We start from the raw sequence: 14,817 nt of genomic DNA, 5'->3' as shown, positions 1-14,817 counted from the left end.
TTTGTGTGTGTGTGCCTATATATTTGTGTGTGTGTGCCTATATATTTGTGTGTGTGTGCCTATATATACTTGTGTGTGTCATATATATATATATATATATTAGATTAGATTCAACTTTATTGTCATTACACAAGTACAAGTACAAGGCAACGAAATGCAGTTTAGGTCTAACCAGAAGTGCAATAGCAGCAAGTGCAGGATATACAACGTTTGCATAAGTGCAGGACATGGATATGTACTGAGTATATATAAATATGTCTATAAATAGAGAGATGGTTATTACTATAAACAGAATTTACAGGTGAATATGTACAGTGAATAATATACAGATGGTTAATACTATAAACAGAATTTACAGGTGGATATGTACTATGAATATAATATAATATACAGATGGCTATTACTATAAACAGAATTTTACAGATAGAGGTATACAATGATATGTTAGGCTAAAATGAGGAATATGGCAGTGGATTAAGGTAGTGCAATAAATTATGGACAGAGCTATCCGAAAAAAAGTGTAAAAGTGCAGTGGAAGTGATTGCATATTACAGTTAGAAGTACGGTGCAAAATACAAATGTAAACAGTTGGTACTGTAAATAACAGTCGGCAGTGCAAATGAGCATAATCCAGTTACGGTGTGGTAGTGCAAAATGAATAAGTAAACAGTTGTTACTGTAATAAAGAGTCGGTAGTGCAAATAACAAAGTGAAGGTGGATGTGAGGTAGGAGAGTTATCAGTATATGAGGGAAGTGGATCAGCGGGGGTTTGAGTTCAGTAAAGAGACAGCTCTGGGGAAAAAACTGTTCTTTAGTCTGCTGGTCCTGGTCCGGTGGATCCTGAAACGCCTGCCGGAGGGCAGGAGAGAAAACAGTCTGTGGGCTGGGTGAGAGGAGTCCTTGAGGATGCTGCGAGCTCGATGCAGACAGCGTTTCCTCTGGATGTGCTCGATGGCAGGTAGTGGAGTCCATGTGATGCGCTGGGCAGTTTTCACCACCCGCTGCAGTGCCTTGCGCTCCGCAACAGAGCAGCTCCCATACCACACTGCCACACAGTTGGTCAGGATGCTTTCTATTGCGCAGCGATAGAAGTTCACCAGGATAGCCGAGGAGAGCTGATTCTTCCTCAGTGTCCTCAGGAAGAAGAGGCGCTGGTGAGCCTTCTTGACCAGGCTGGAGGTGTTGGTCGTCCACGACATGTCCGCCGAGATGTGGATCCCCAGGAACTTGAAACTGGAGACACGTTCAACAGCCATTCCATTGATGTGGATGGTGTCGTGTGTGCCTCTTGACTCCTTCCTGAAGTCCACGATGAGCTCCTTCGTTTTGGTGGTGTTGAGGAGCAGGTTATTATCAGCGCACCATGTGGCCAGGTGCTGGATCTCCTCCCTGTAGGCAGTCTCATCGTTGTTGCTGATGAGACCAATCACCGTTGTGTCGTCCGCAAACTTGACGATAGAATTAGATCCATACACAGGCTTGCAGTCGGAGGTGAAGAGGGAGTAGAGAAACGGACTTAGCACACAGCCCTGTGGTACACCAGTGTTGAGTGTGATGGATGTGGAGCAGGTGAATCCTGAACGAACATTCTGGGGTCTGTCAGTTAGGAAGTCCAAAATCCAGTTGCACATTGAGGTATTGATGCCCAGGTCTCCAAGTTTGGCTATTAACTTGGTTGGGATGACAGTGTTGAATGCTGAGCTGAAGTCAACAAACAGCATGCGTGCATACGTGTTCTCAGCTGAGGGTTTGAGCTTGGTGGCAGTTTCTCTGTTGTCTCTTTCAAAACGAGCGTAAAAGTAATTTAGCTCGTTCAGGAAGTTGACATCAGTGGCTGCGGGGGTGGAGTGGGGGGGTTTGTAGTCACTGATGGCCTGGATGCCCTGCCACATGCGTCGAGGGTCAGAGTTGGAAAAGTGACCCTCTATCTTTAGCTTGTAGCAGTGCTTGGCCTTTTTGATGCCCCTCTTCAGGTTAGCTCTGGATGTACTGTAGGCTTGTGCATCACCTGATCTGAAGGCAGTATTGCGTGACTTCAGCAGGAGTCGAACTTCCCTGTTCATCCATGGCTTCTGATTTGGGTATGTGGTGATCTGTTTCTGGGTTGTAACACTGTCGATGGTGGTATTGATATGATCCAATACAGAGGAAGTGAATGAGTCAATGTCCGTGTGAGCGCCACTGGTGGCTTGAGAAGCAAACACACTCCAGTCTGTGTGTAGAAACCTTTCCTGGAGTGTGGAATCAACCCCCGCAGGCCACACCTTGATGGTCTTTACTGATGGCTTCACACGGTTGATGAGGGGTGAATATTTGGGTGATAGAAACAAAGAGAGGTGGTCTGACTGTCCCAGGTGGGGGAGGGGTGTCGCAACGTAAGCTCCCGCCATGTTTGTGTACACATGGTCTAAGGTTTTGTTTCCTCTGGTGTGGCAGGAAACGTGCTGGTGAAACTTGGGTAGCACTGACTTTAAGTTTGAATGATTAAAGTCACCTGCAACAATAAAAGCAGCTTCCGGGTGATCAGTCTGTTGTTTACTGATGGCTGCATGAAGTTCTTTCATAGCAAGCTTGGCATCAGCATCCGGGGGAATATAGGCTGCAGTTATAATGGTGGAAGTGAACTCTCGCGGCAGATAAAACGGTCTACATTTAACCATGAGAAACTCCAGGTTAGCTGAACAATGACTCCCAACAATAACAGAGTTTGTGCACCAGGCTTTGTTAATGTAAATGCACAATCCACCACCTCTGGTCTTACCGGAGCCATCTAATGTTCTATCCGCCCGGAGCGTGTGGCATCCCGCTAGCTCAATAGCGGTGTCCGGTATTCCGCCGTTTAGCCAGGTTTCCGTGAAGATTAGGACGTTACAGTTCAAAAGTTTCTTGCTGTGTGTGATGCTGAGTCGAATCTCCTCCATTTTGTTCACTAGCGACCGTACATTGGCAAGGAAAATACTGGGTAAAGAGAGCCGATGTGGGGTAAGCCTTAGCTTTAGCCTTAGCTTAGCTCTCAGACCACCGCGTATTCCCCGCCTTTGTTTACGATCTCGGCGCCGCCTGCGAGCACTTCCGCCCGGCCGGGCAGAGTGCATAGCCTCGGGTGTTCTAGCGATCTCAGGAAGGAGTCGAAGATTGTCCATAAAACTGTCGGAAATTCACAAACCAATATCCAAAATCTCACCACGGGTGTACGATGTTAAGGCACAACTATTCTGAACGAACAGACCCGAGATGAGCAGGAAAAATACCGCAAAATTGCAGAATCTGGAGAGACCCAGAGCCTCGCGAACTACTCGCGCCGCCATCTTGGGTGTAACTCAAGATATATATATATATATACAGATATATTATATAGATAAATGTTTATGTTTGATGCGATTAATTGTGATAAATATTTAGTGCTGTCAATCAATTAATCGCATCCAAAATAAAAGTTTGTGTTTACATAATATATGTGTGTACTGTGTATAATTAGGATGTGTATATATAAATACACACACATGCATGTATATATTTAAGAATTTTTTTTTATATTTATATCTAAAATATTTATGTATAATATCATATATAATATAATATATATATATATATATATATATATATATATATATATATACACCATGTATACATACAAATATCTTAAATATGTAAATATGTATGTGTGTGTGTATTCAAATATATATATAATATCATAATAATTATACACAGTACACACACACATATATTATGTAAACACAAACTTTTATTTTGGATGCGATTAATCGTTTGACAGCACTAAATACACTTTTATGTTAGATGTGACCTAAAAATGTTATTTACATTAAAGTCATAATTATGACACAAAAAACAATTATGATAGAATGTCATAATTTTGACCTTTTTATCTAAACTTTTTATGTCACAATTTTAACATTTGATGTCATATTTATGACCTGGTATATTATAATTTGGTCATAATTGATGTCATTTTTAATATGTCCTAATTTTTGGTAGCCCAGTAAAAATAGTCATAGTCAACAAAAATAATGTGTTATGAGTTGCAGTATTTTGTCAAATATACAGTAGATCGTCCTGGTATTCCATACATGTGTAAATCCACATATAGTGCATGTGACACGCGTGTGTGAGCTGTGCTGTAATGACAGAGTCCCTCCAGCAGGGGCCGCTGTGTGTTTGTGTTGATCTGTGTGTCCAGCTGATCCACACACACACACACACACACACACACACACTCTCTCGACAGGAGCTGGAGCGGCAGTATTCTCCGAGCCGCTGGTCGCTCAGGATGTCGGCGGATGATGTGATCAGAGCCCATGTGGCGGCTTTGAGATCAGGTGAGCTTCATTTCATTCATCAGACCTCATCATGAGCACATGACCTACATCTGTGACATGAGCTTGTTTACAGGAGGTGTGTGTGTGTGTGTGTGTGTGTTCTGCAGGCACAGAGAAGGCTCGAGCTGTCACTCAGACTTTGATTGACGTGCCGTACGGTGAGGGTGATGGAGAGAAACTGGACGTTTACCTTCCCAGCAGCCCCAGTCCAGGTGACCGGTATTATAATGAGTGTTGTTTTTGTTTTATTAAAGGCGCAATATGTAAGATTTTAGGATTAGAATATCCACTAGATCAGTGTTATATATTGTGTTGACTTTATCCCAAATGTGAAAGTTTAAATCAGTGATTTTCGCTGCCCATCAGTGACATCATCCCCGCGTGTTATTGTGCAGTAACCATGGCAACACTAATATCCGCTGTGTTTTATTAGCCACTGTTTGGATCATTGATGGACAGAAACTCCTCATTGTTCTCCAGCTCAACACAGTTAGTCTGATTGTGTAAATCTGCTGTTGTTGATTTACCCAGAATGCCATGTTTTCCCGCCTCATATGATCTCGCTCACTGCAGTGTGAACAAGTGTCTCATAGTAGCGCCCAGACAACATTACAACATCACTTTAACACACTCACATGTGTGTGACAGGATCAAACACACACACACACACACACACACGCATGAGCGGAAGAAGCGGAAGCGCTCGCGGCAGAATAAAAGCTCCGCCCACTCACGAGTCAAGACACGCCTCTGAGTCGAGTAAGAAAATAAAAGCTCCACCCACTCACGAGTCAAGACACGCCTCTGAGTCGAGTAAGAGAATTAAAGCTCCGCCCACTCACGAGTCAAGACACGCCTCTGAGTCGAGTAAGAAAATAAAAGCTCCACCCACTCACGAGTCAAGACACGCCTCTGAGTCGAGTAAGAGAATTAAAGCTCCGCCCACTCACGAGTCAAGACACGCCTCTGAGTCGAGTAAGAGAATTAAAGCTCCACCCACTCATGAGTCAAGACACGCCTCTGAGTCGAGTAAGAGAATAAAAGCTCCACCCACTCACGAGTCAAGACACGCCTCTGAGTCGAGTAAGAGAATTAAAGCTCCGCCCACTCACGAGTCAAGACACGCCTCTGAGTCGAGTAAGAGAATTAAAGCTCCACCCACTCATGAGTCAAGACACGCCTCTGAGTCGAGTAAGAGAATAAAAGCTCCGCCCACTCAAGAGTCAAGACACGCCTCTGAGTCGAGTAAGAGAATTAAAGCTCCGCCCACTCACGAGTCAAGACACGCCTCTGAGTCGAGTAAGAGAATTAAAGCTCCGCCCACTCACGAGTCAAGACACGCCTCTGAGTCGAGTAAGAGAATAAAAGCTCCGCCCACTCACGAGTCAAGACACGCCTCTGAGTCGAGTAAGAGAATTAAAGCTCCGCCCACTCACGAGTTAAGACACGCCTCTGAGTCGAGTAAGAGAATTAAAGCTCCGCCCACTCACGAGTCAAGACACGCCTCTGAGTCGAGTAAGAGAATTAAAGCTCCGCCCACTCACGAGTCAAGACACGCCTCTGAGTCGAGTAAAAGAATTAAAGCTCCGCCCACTCAAGAGTCAAGACACGCCTCTGAGTCGAGTAAGAGAATTAAAGCTCCGCCCACTCAAGAGTCAAGACACGCCTCTGAGTCGAGTAAGAGAATTAAAGCTCCGCCCACTCACAAGTCAAGACACGCCTCTGAGTCGAGTAAGAGAATTAAAGCTCCACCCACTCACGAGTCAAGACACGCCTCTGAGTCGAGTAAGAGAATTAAAGCTCCGCCCACTCACGAGTCAAGGCACGCCTCTGAGTCGAGAAATTACACACTGCGCCTTTAAATTTCTGTCTTATTTATTTCGAGATAATAATTTTAGTGCTTCAAACATATTCATATTCAAACAATTTTCATTTGATTTAATTTTGTTTCATTTTATTTGAACGAAAAAATATGAATAGTTTTAGTTCACAATAATAACCCTAATAATAATAAAAATCATAGTTTGGTTTGTTTTTCCTAAACTATTATTAATTAGAACTGTATTAAATGTTAATTTCAGATAATCTCATTTACTTTAAGACACAAATGTTATATTTTGCATAATTTTAAAGAAAATTATGCCTAGATTTAGTGACATAAGTTTAATGACATTTAACTGTATTTAAACTCCAAGCACTGTTACTTTAAAAACTCAACATTTGGATAGAGGCGGGTGTATTTACCATAGATATACATAATAAAGGCTCGATGTCTCACGGCGGAGTCTCTAACGTCATCAGCGGCGGCCATCTTGTCACAGGCAAGCTTTCTGGCGGCCATTTTGTACCTGATGTGAGGCGAGTGATCTGAACACAAATACTCTTATCTCGCTGAAATCTTGACGGATTTACAGATGGTTTGGTTTCTTACAAACGTTATTAACGTGGCTATAATTCTGGATGCTTGAACTTATTATGAATAATTTTTCATAAGTATGCAGTGTCATAACCACATCTCGGACGTTTATAACAAACCAAACAGTTTGAAAATCAGTAGAAAATTGAGCAAGTTATGGTTATTTAAAGTGAGCGAGCTGACTGTGACAAGATGGCCGCCAGCAGCATGCACGAGACATCTAGCCTTTATTTTGTATATCTATGGTATTTACAATCTAAATTATATATGTAATGTATATATAATTTATGCTAACAACATGTTTAAAAATGTTAGTAAAATGCTAAACTATGTTAGCAATGTGTTAAAATATGCTAGCAAATAACAATCCATGTAAGCAGCATGATAAAAATGCTAGCTACATATTAAATCATGTTGTCAACATGCTAAAACATGTTAGCAAACATGCTGAATCATGCTAGCAACATGTTCATTAATGTTACATCATGTTAGCAAAATGTTAGCATCATGGTTGTTCATTTAGCAGCGCTTTAAAACATGCTAGCTACATGTTATATCATGCTGTCAACATGCTAATTCATGCTAAAACATGCTGTCAACATGCTAATTCATGCTAAAAAAATAAATCATAACATTAATTTACGTTAAAACATGCTATCAACATGCTAATCATGCTAAAACATGCTGGCCACATGTTAATTCATCATGTTAGCAAACCTCTTAAAAATGCTATCAACATGCTAATTCATGTTAAAACATGCTGTCAACATGTAAATAATGCTAAAACATGTGAATAACATGTTCATTCATGCTAGCAAAATGCTAAATCAACATGATAATTCATGTTAACGATGTGTTAAAAATGCTAGCTATGTTAAAACATGCTATTACCATGCAAATTCATGCTAAAGCATGTTAGCAACAGTTTAAAACATAAAAACATATATATAATGTGTCATATAAATAGTGCAAAATCATAGCGTTCCTAAAGATGAGCTTCATTTGTGTTTTAGGGTGAAATGTGACAGGACGTTTGTAGATGTTTTTGTTGTGAGAGTCAGGCCCGTTGTGTGTGTGTGTGTGTGTGTGTGTGTTTAGGCCTGTTGTGTGTGTGTGTGTGTGTGTGTGTGTGTGTGTGTGTGTGTGTGTGTCTCTGTCACTGATTCTCCTCCTCTTGTGTCTCAGATCTGCCGCTGCTGGTTTATCTGCATGGGGGATACTGGCAGTTCCTCAGGTCTGATCCTCGGCATTTCCAAATCAAATGAGTCGAGTCTGACATTTGCATCGTGATCATGTGACTCTGATCTGATTGTTGTTGTGTTATATAAGCATGTGTGTGTGTGTGTGTGTGTGTGTGTGTCTAACACTGCCTTTAGGTAGTTTGGTGTGTTTATAAAAAAACGGCACATTAATATTTAGTTTGCTATTTTAAGTCATTATTAATGAGATCTGTATTATACACCAATCAGGCATAACATTATGACCTTCCCCCTGACCCGTCTCTGATGGCCTCCTCTAGACCCCTGAAGGTGTGCTGTGGGATCTGGCACCAAGATGTCAGCAGCAGATCCTTTAAGTCCTGTAAGTTGCGAGGTGGGTCCACTTGTTTGTTCAGCTCATCTCACAGATGCTCGATTGGATTGAGATCTGGGGAATCTGGAGCCACTGGTCCTTCACTTCTGATAGAGACTGGCCACTGCAGACCGGGACCCACAAGAGCTGCAGTTCTGGAGATGCTCTGACCCGTCACAATCTGGCCCTTGTCAAACTCACTCAAATCATTACACTTGCCCATTTCTCCTGCTTCTAACACATCAACTCTGAGGACAAAATGTTCACTTGCTGCCGAATATATCCCACCCACTAACAGATCATCAGTGTTACTCACTTCACCTGGTCATAATGTTATGCCTGTACACACACACACACACAATTTATTTATTCAGAAATAATGTCACAGTTCAAAAACGATATAGATATGAAATTAAAATGTAAAAGGAAAATGTACATCCTAAATGTGAGTAAGTTGATGTGTTCTGATCGCAGTAAAGACGAGTCCGGCTTCCTGGCCGCTCCGCTGGTCCAGAGGGGCGTGGCCGTGGTCGCCGTGGGTTACAGCACCGCTCCTAAAGGTGTGTGTGTGTGTGTGTGCAGGGAACATGGATCTGATGGGGTGTGTGTGTGTGCAGGGAACATGGATCTGATGGTGTGTGTGTGTGTGCAGGGAACATGGATCTGATGGTGTGTGTGTGTGTGCAGGGAACATGGATCTGATGGTGTGTGTGTGTGTGCAGGGAACATGGATCTGATGGTGTGTGTGTGTGTGTGTGTGTGCAGGGAACATGGATCTGATGGTGTCTCAGGTGCGCAGGAGCGTGGCGTCTGTGATCCAGCAGTACTCGCACATCAGGTGTGTGTGTGTGTGTGTGTGTGTGTGTGTGGAGAGGTGGCCTATGGGACGCCTGTCCTTCATGGTGTGTGTGCGTGTGTGTGTGTGTGTGTGTGTGTGTGTGTGTGTGTGTGGAGAGGTGGCCTATGGGACGCCTGTCCTTCATGGTGTGTGTGTGCGTGTGTGTGTGTGTGTGTGTGTGTGTGTGTGTGTGTGTGTGTGTGTGTGTGGAGAGGTGGCCTATGGGACGCCTGTCCTTCATGTTGTGTGTGTGTGTGCGTGTGTGTGTGTGTGTGTGTGTGTGTGTGTGTGTGTGTGTGTGTGTGTGGAGAGGTGGCCTATGGGACGCCTGTCCTTCATGGTGTGCGTGTGTGTGTGTGTGTGTGTGTGTGTGTGTGTGTGGAGAGGTGGCCTATGGGACGCCTGTCCTTCATGGTGTGTGTGCGTGTGTGTGTGTGTGTGTGTGTGTGCGTGTGTGTGTGTGTGCGTGTGTGTGTGTGTGTGTGTGTGTGTGTGTGTGTGTGTGTGTGTGTGTGTGTGTGGAGAGGTGGCCTATGGGACGCCTGTCCTTCATGTTGTGTGTGTGTGTGTGTGTGTGTGTGTGTGTCGTCCCGCAGCGGCCTCTACCTGTGCGGTCACTCAGCTGGAGCTCACCTGGCCGCGATGGTTCTGTCCACCGATTGGTCCCAGTACGACGTAGCACCGCAAATCAAAGGTGTGCAGATAAAGACGTCTCTCACTCATCGCGTGTGTGTGTGTGTGTGTGTGTGTGTGTGTGTGTGTGTGTGTGTGTGTGTGTGTGTGTGTGTGTGTGTGTGTGTGTGTGTGTGTGTGTGTGTGTGTGTGTGTGTGTGTGTGTGTGTGTGTGTAATAATCAGAGTGTGTGTGTGTGTTAGAGCCCGACCGATAAAGGATTTTAAGGCCGATACCGATACAAATATTTGGTGATTTAAAAATCTGATATATCGGCCGATATACACTCACCTAAAGGATCATTAGGAACACACACTAATACTGTGTTTGACCCCCTTTGGCCTTCAGAACTGCCTTAATTCTACGTGGCATTGACTCAACAAGCTGCTGAAAGCATTCTTTAGAAATGTTGGCCATATTGATAGGAGAGCATCTGCAGTTGATGGAGATTTGTGGGATGCACATCCAGGGCACGAAGCTCCCGTTCCACCACATCCCAAAGATGCTCTATTGGGTTGAGATCTGGTGACTGTGGGGCCATTTTAGTCCAGTGAACTCATTGTCATGTTCAAGAAACCAGTTTGAAATGACTGGAGCTTTGTGACGGTGCATTATCCTGCTGGAAGTAGCCATCAGAGGATGGGGACATGGGCAGAAACAATGCTCAGGTAGGCCGTGGCATTTAAACCATGCCCAATTGGCACTAAGGGGCCTAAAGTGTGCCAAGAAAACATCCCCCACACCATTACACCACCACCACCAGCCTGCACAGTGGGAACAAGGCATGATGATCCATGTTCTCATTCTGTTTACGCCAAATTCTGACTCTACCATCTGAATGTCTCAACAGAAATCCAGACTCATCAGACCAGGCAACATTTTTACAGTCTTCAACTGTCCAATTTCTCTGTGGTGAGCTCAAGTCTAGCTTTAGAAATGGACTGCAAAATATTGTAAAACATACTTTTTTCAGAATAACGGGCAGTGGGGAGATGATGCGTCTCATGCTGTCAAACTGTCACGCTATTAAAGAATCTTATGAGTTAAACTGACAGTCAGTCTATACTGAACAACCTAACGTTAGCTAATCCCGTCTCACGCTTGGCTTACATGTAACCGCTAAACTGGCAGTCACGAATTGTCATGTTTATTTGTGTGAAGAGAACTGATGGAGATGCTCTTTTAATTGTTATTTAAGTAATGTACATGTCTTGCCAGTTTACCATGCACTTCACGGATGATCTGGATCAGCTGGTGTTACCGAGCGCCCTCTGCTGGACAAACTGTGAAACGCCAACACTCAGGTTGAGCAGTGTTTCGTCCGGGTTTTTTATTTTAATTTTATTTTTTTATATTCATTTATAGGCCATCATAAATGCCGATACCGATAGTTTGGAAAATGCCTAATATCTGCCGATAATATTGGCCAACAGATATATCGGTCGGGCTCTAGTGTGTGTGTGTGTGTGTGTGTGCTGCTGTGCGTCCCTGTGTGTGTAATAATCAGAATGTGTGTGTGTGTGTGTGTGTGTGACTTCCTGCCGCTCTCTCTGCTCTCAGGTGCTTTTCTTGTCAGTGGGATAATAATCAGTGTGTGTGTGTGTGTGTGTGTGTGTGTGTGTGTGTGTGTGTGTGTGTGTGACTTCCTGCCGCTCTCTCATTTCATTTTTCATTTATAGGCCATCATAAATGCCGATAACGATAGTTTGGAAAATGCCTAATATCGGCCGATTAATATTGGCCCACCGATATATCGGTCGGGCTCTAGTGTGTGTGTGTGTGTGTGTGTGTGTGTGTGTGTGTGTGTGTGACTTCCTGCCGCTCTCTCTGCTCTCAGGTGCTTTTCTTGTCAGTGGGATAATAATCAGTGTGTGTGTGTGTGTGTGTGTGTGTGTGTGTGTGTGTGTGTGTGACTTCCTGCCGCTCTCTCATTTCATTTTTCATTTATAGGCCATCATAAATGCCGATAACGATAGTTTGGAAAATGCCTAATATCGGCCGATTAATATTGGCCCACCGATATATCGGTCGGGCTCTAGTGTGTGTGTGTGTGTGTGTGTGACTTCCTGCCGCTCTCTCTGCTCTCAGGTGCTTTTCTTGTCAGTGGGATAATAATCAGTGTGTGTGTGTGTGTGTGTGTGTGTGTGTGTGTGTGTGTGTGTGTGTGTGCGTGTGACTTCCTGCCGCTCTCTCATTTCATTTTTCATTTATAGGCCATCATAAATGGCGATAACGATAGTTTGGAAAATGCCTAATATCAGCCGATAATATTGGCCCACCGATATATCGGTCGGGCTCTAGTGTGTGTGTGTGTGTGTTTGTGTGCTGTTGTGCGTCACTGTGTGTGTAATAATCAGAGTGTGTGTGTGTGTGTGCTGTGAAAGGGCTGTTAGTGTGATTTCAGTGACTTCCTGCCTCTCTCTGCTCACAGGTGCTTTTCTCGTCAGTGGGATAATAATCAGTGTGTGTGTGTGTGTGTGTGTGTGTGTGTGTGTGTGTGTGTGTGTGTGTGTGACTTCCTGCCTCTCTCTGCTCAGGTGCTCTTCTGGTCAGTGGGATCTATGACCTGCTGCCCATTCTGTCCACATACGTGAACGAGCCGCTGAAGATGAACGAGTGAGTGTCTCTTCATGATGAAGATGATGAAGATGATGATGATGATGATGATGTTATCAGTACTGGGTCATGTGACCCGGGTGATTGTGTTTCAGGGAAGTGGCGTTGAGGAACAGCCCCAGGCACTTCCTGTCGCAGCTGAAAGCCTCGTCCACTTCCTGTGACATCACCGTGGCTGTGGCGCAGAACGACTCGCCGGAGTTTCGTCGGCAGTCTCAGGAGTATTTCACCGTGAGTGTGTTCATCATCATCATCATCATCATCATCATCATCTGAGCGTCTGCATGTGTGTGTGTGTGTGTGTGTGTCCTCCAGGCTCTGGAATCTGCTGGTCTTCACGTCTCTTTTGAAGATGTTCCTGACACTGATCATTTCAGCATCATAGAGCAGCTGGAGGAGCAGGACTACCACCTCACTCAGGTGCAGTCACAGCGGCTCTTACAGATTTACTCATTTATTTACTTATTTGTTATTTATTTGTAATTTTTTATTTACTTATTTATTTATATATTTGTATTTAATTATTTGTTATTTATTTTTATTTATATTTATTTATTTATTGTATATTTATTTGTTTTTTTTATTATTTATTTATTTATATATTATTATTTATTTATATATTTTTATTTATTTGTTATTTATAATTTATTTATACTATTTATTTATTTATTCGTTATTTATTTATATTTATTGATATATTTATTTATTTGTTATTTATTCATATTTTTATTTATTCGTTATTTGTTCATTTTTACTGTTGTTTATTTATTATTTATTTATTTATTATTTTTATTTATTTATATATTTTATTTATTTGTTTATTAACTTATTTGTTGTTTTTATTTTTATTTATTTATTATTTATTATTTTATTTGTTATTTATTAATATTTTCATTATGTATTATTTATTGATATATTTTATTTATTATTTATTTATTTATATATATTATTTATTCGTTGGTTATTATTTATTTATATAATTATTTGTTATTTATTCATATTTTTATTTATTTATTCTTTATTTATTTATTTATAGTTTTATTTACTTATTTGTTATTTATTTGTATTTTATTTATTCATTATTTTTTCATTATTTATATATTTTTCATTATTTATTTGTTATTTATTCATATTTTATTTATTTATTCGTTATTATTATTATTTTTATTTGTTCGTTATTTATCATTTATTTTTAGTTACTTATTTGTTACTTGTAATTGATTTATTTATATATTTTTATTTACTTATTTATTTCTTATTTATTTATAAAATGTGTAATTTATTTATATATTAGTGATTTACTTATTTGTCATTTATTGTTTATTTTTATGAATGTATTATTATTGTAATTGTTTTTTTATGGATGCATGCTCAGGTTTGCTGCACAATTTGGGAAAAAATTTTAAATATTACACCAGAAATATTTCTATTGTAATATTTCACTTTAAAATAAAACACATTTAAAATGATTTAATAATATTAAAACAGCACACCTGTAAAATTACTTATAGTCTTAATTTCTTAATTTTTAATAATAATACTAAACCATATCGCAATTTCAGTTTTAAATAAATCAATTCTGCAGCTCAATGTGATTTAATATTGATCAGCATTTCTTCTTCTCTTCTGAAGCTCCTGCTAAAGATGATGGGGAAAAGTTGACGATGGTCAGATTACCCAGAATGCATTGCTCTGGAACGGCGAGTCTTTGTCCAATCAGACACTAGTACTAACCGTGTTCATTATCATCCGTGTGTGTGTGTGTGTGAGTGTGTGTCGTGATTTAGAGCTGAGTGTCTTTAATACGCTTATTTAAATGTTTTATCAACCATTTCATGATTTCAAGTGACATGCAAATGAGATGCAAATGAGATCAGCCGTTGATATAAAGTCACACATGAATATAGCAGTTATTTGACATGAATTGATGGCACTGGAAATGACTGCCAGTGTTTATGTTGGTTTTGCAAAAGTGTAAGTTTTAACTGAATTGGCCCAGATTTCCTGCTGGAAGAACCGGTTTACGCCAGCCTTGCCCTGGTCAGACCGGTTTCAGTGGCGTTTGGCTGCTTTACGCGTTGTATCTGTGTGTAAATATGGTGTTTGTGGGTGATTCAGTTCAATAAAACGCTGAAATGAACACAGTGGTTGTGATTAATGCTGTAGTTGTGTGTTCACATCACAGGCCGGTCCTGCTCATAATGGAGATATTGTCCTTAAAAACAACACGTCTCTGTATTAGAGCAGCGATACAAACTCACTGGCTTACTCATTGTACACTTATAATATTCCTAGCATTATTTCAGGTCAATTTATTGACATTAGGTAAAAATATCGAAATGCACGAAATTCAAATTTTAAACGG

At 41.3% G+C, this 14,817-nt stretch overlaps 1 protein-coding gene across 2 annotated transcripts in view; it reads left to right on the top strand.

Moving 5' to 3' along the window:
* Window positions 1-14,595, top strand: part of afmid (arylformamidase) — a 22,216-nt gene extending 7,621 nt beyond the window's left edge. Inside the window, exons 2-11 of one of the 2 annotated variants that reach the window (XM_079844059.1) lie at window positions 4,248-4,338; window positions 4,446-4,550; window positions 7,940-7,988; window positions 8,801-8,886; window positions 9,092-9,164; window positions 9,761-9,858; window positions 12,374-12,452; window positions 12,548-12,683; window positions 12,768-12,872; window positions 14,085-14,595. In XM_079844059.1, coding sequence (XP_079700185.1) covers window positions 4,248-4,338; window positions 4,446-4,550; window positions 7,940-7,988; window positions 8,801-8,886; window positions 9,092-9,164; window positions 9,761-9,858; window positions 12,374-12,452; window positions 12,548-12,683; window positions 12,768-12,872; window positions 14,085-14,114 — 852 coding nt within the window. In that variant the 3' untranslated portion in view covers window positions 14,115-14,595. Of the gene's footprint in view, window positions 1-4,163; window positions 4,339-4,445; window positions 4,551-7,939; window positions 7,989-8,800; window positions 8,887-9,091; window positions 9,165-9,760; window positions 9,859-12,373; window positions 12,453-12,547; window positions 12,684-12,767; window positions 12,873-14,084 lie in introns of both variants that reach the window. The other variant, XM_079844058.1, reaches the window with a different exon arrangement.
* Window positions 14,596-14,817: the final 222 nt, after the last annotated feature.

This window comes from Gobio gobio, assembly GCF_949357685.1.
Source record: "Gobio gobio genome assembly, chromosome: 19".
Lineage (NCBI taxonomy): Eukaryota > Metazoa > Chordata > Actinopteri > Cypriniformes > Gobionidae > Gobio > Gobio gobio.
Note: the sequence above shows the minus strand (reverse complement) of the source record. Positions and strands in the feature narration are given on the sequence as shown.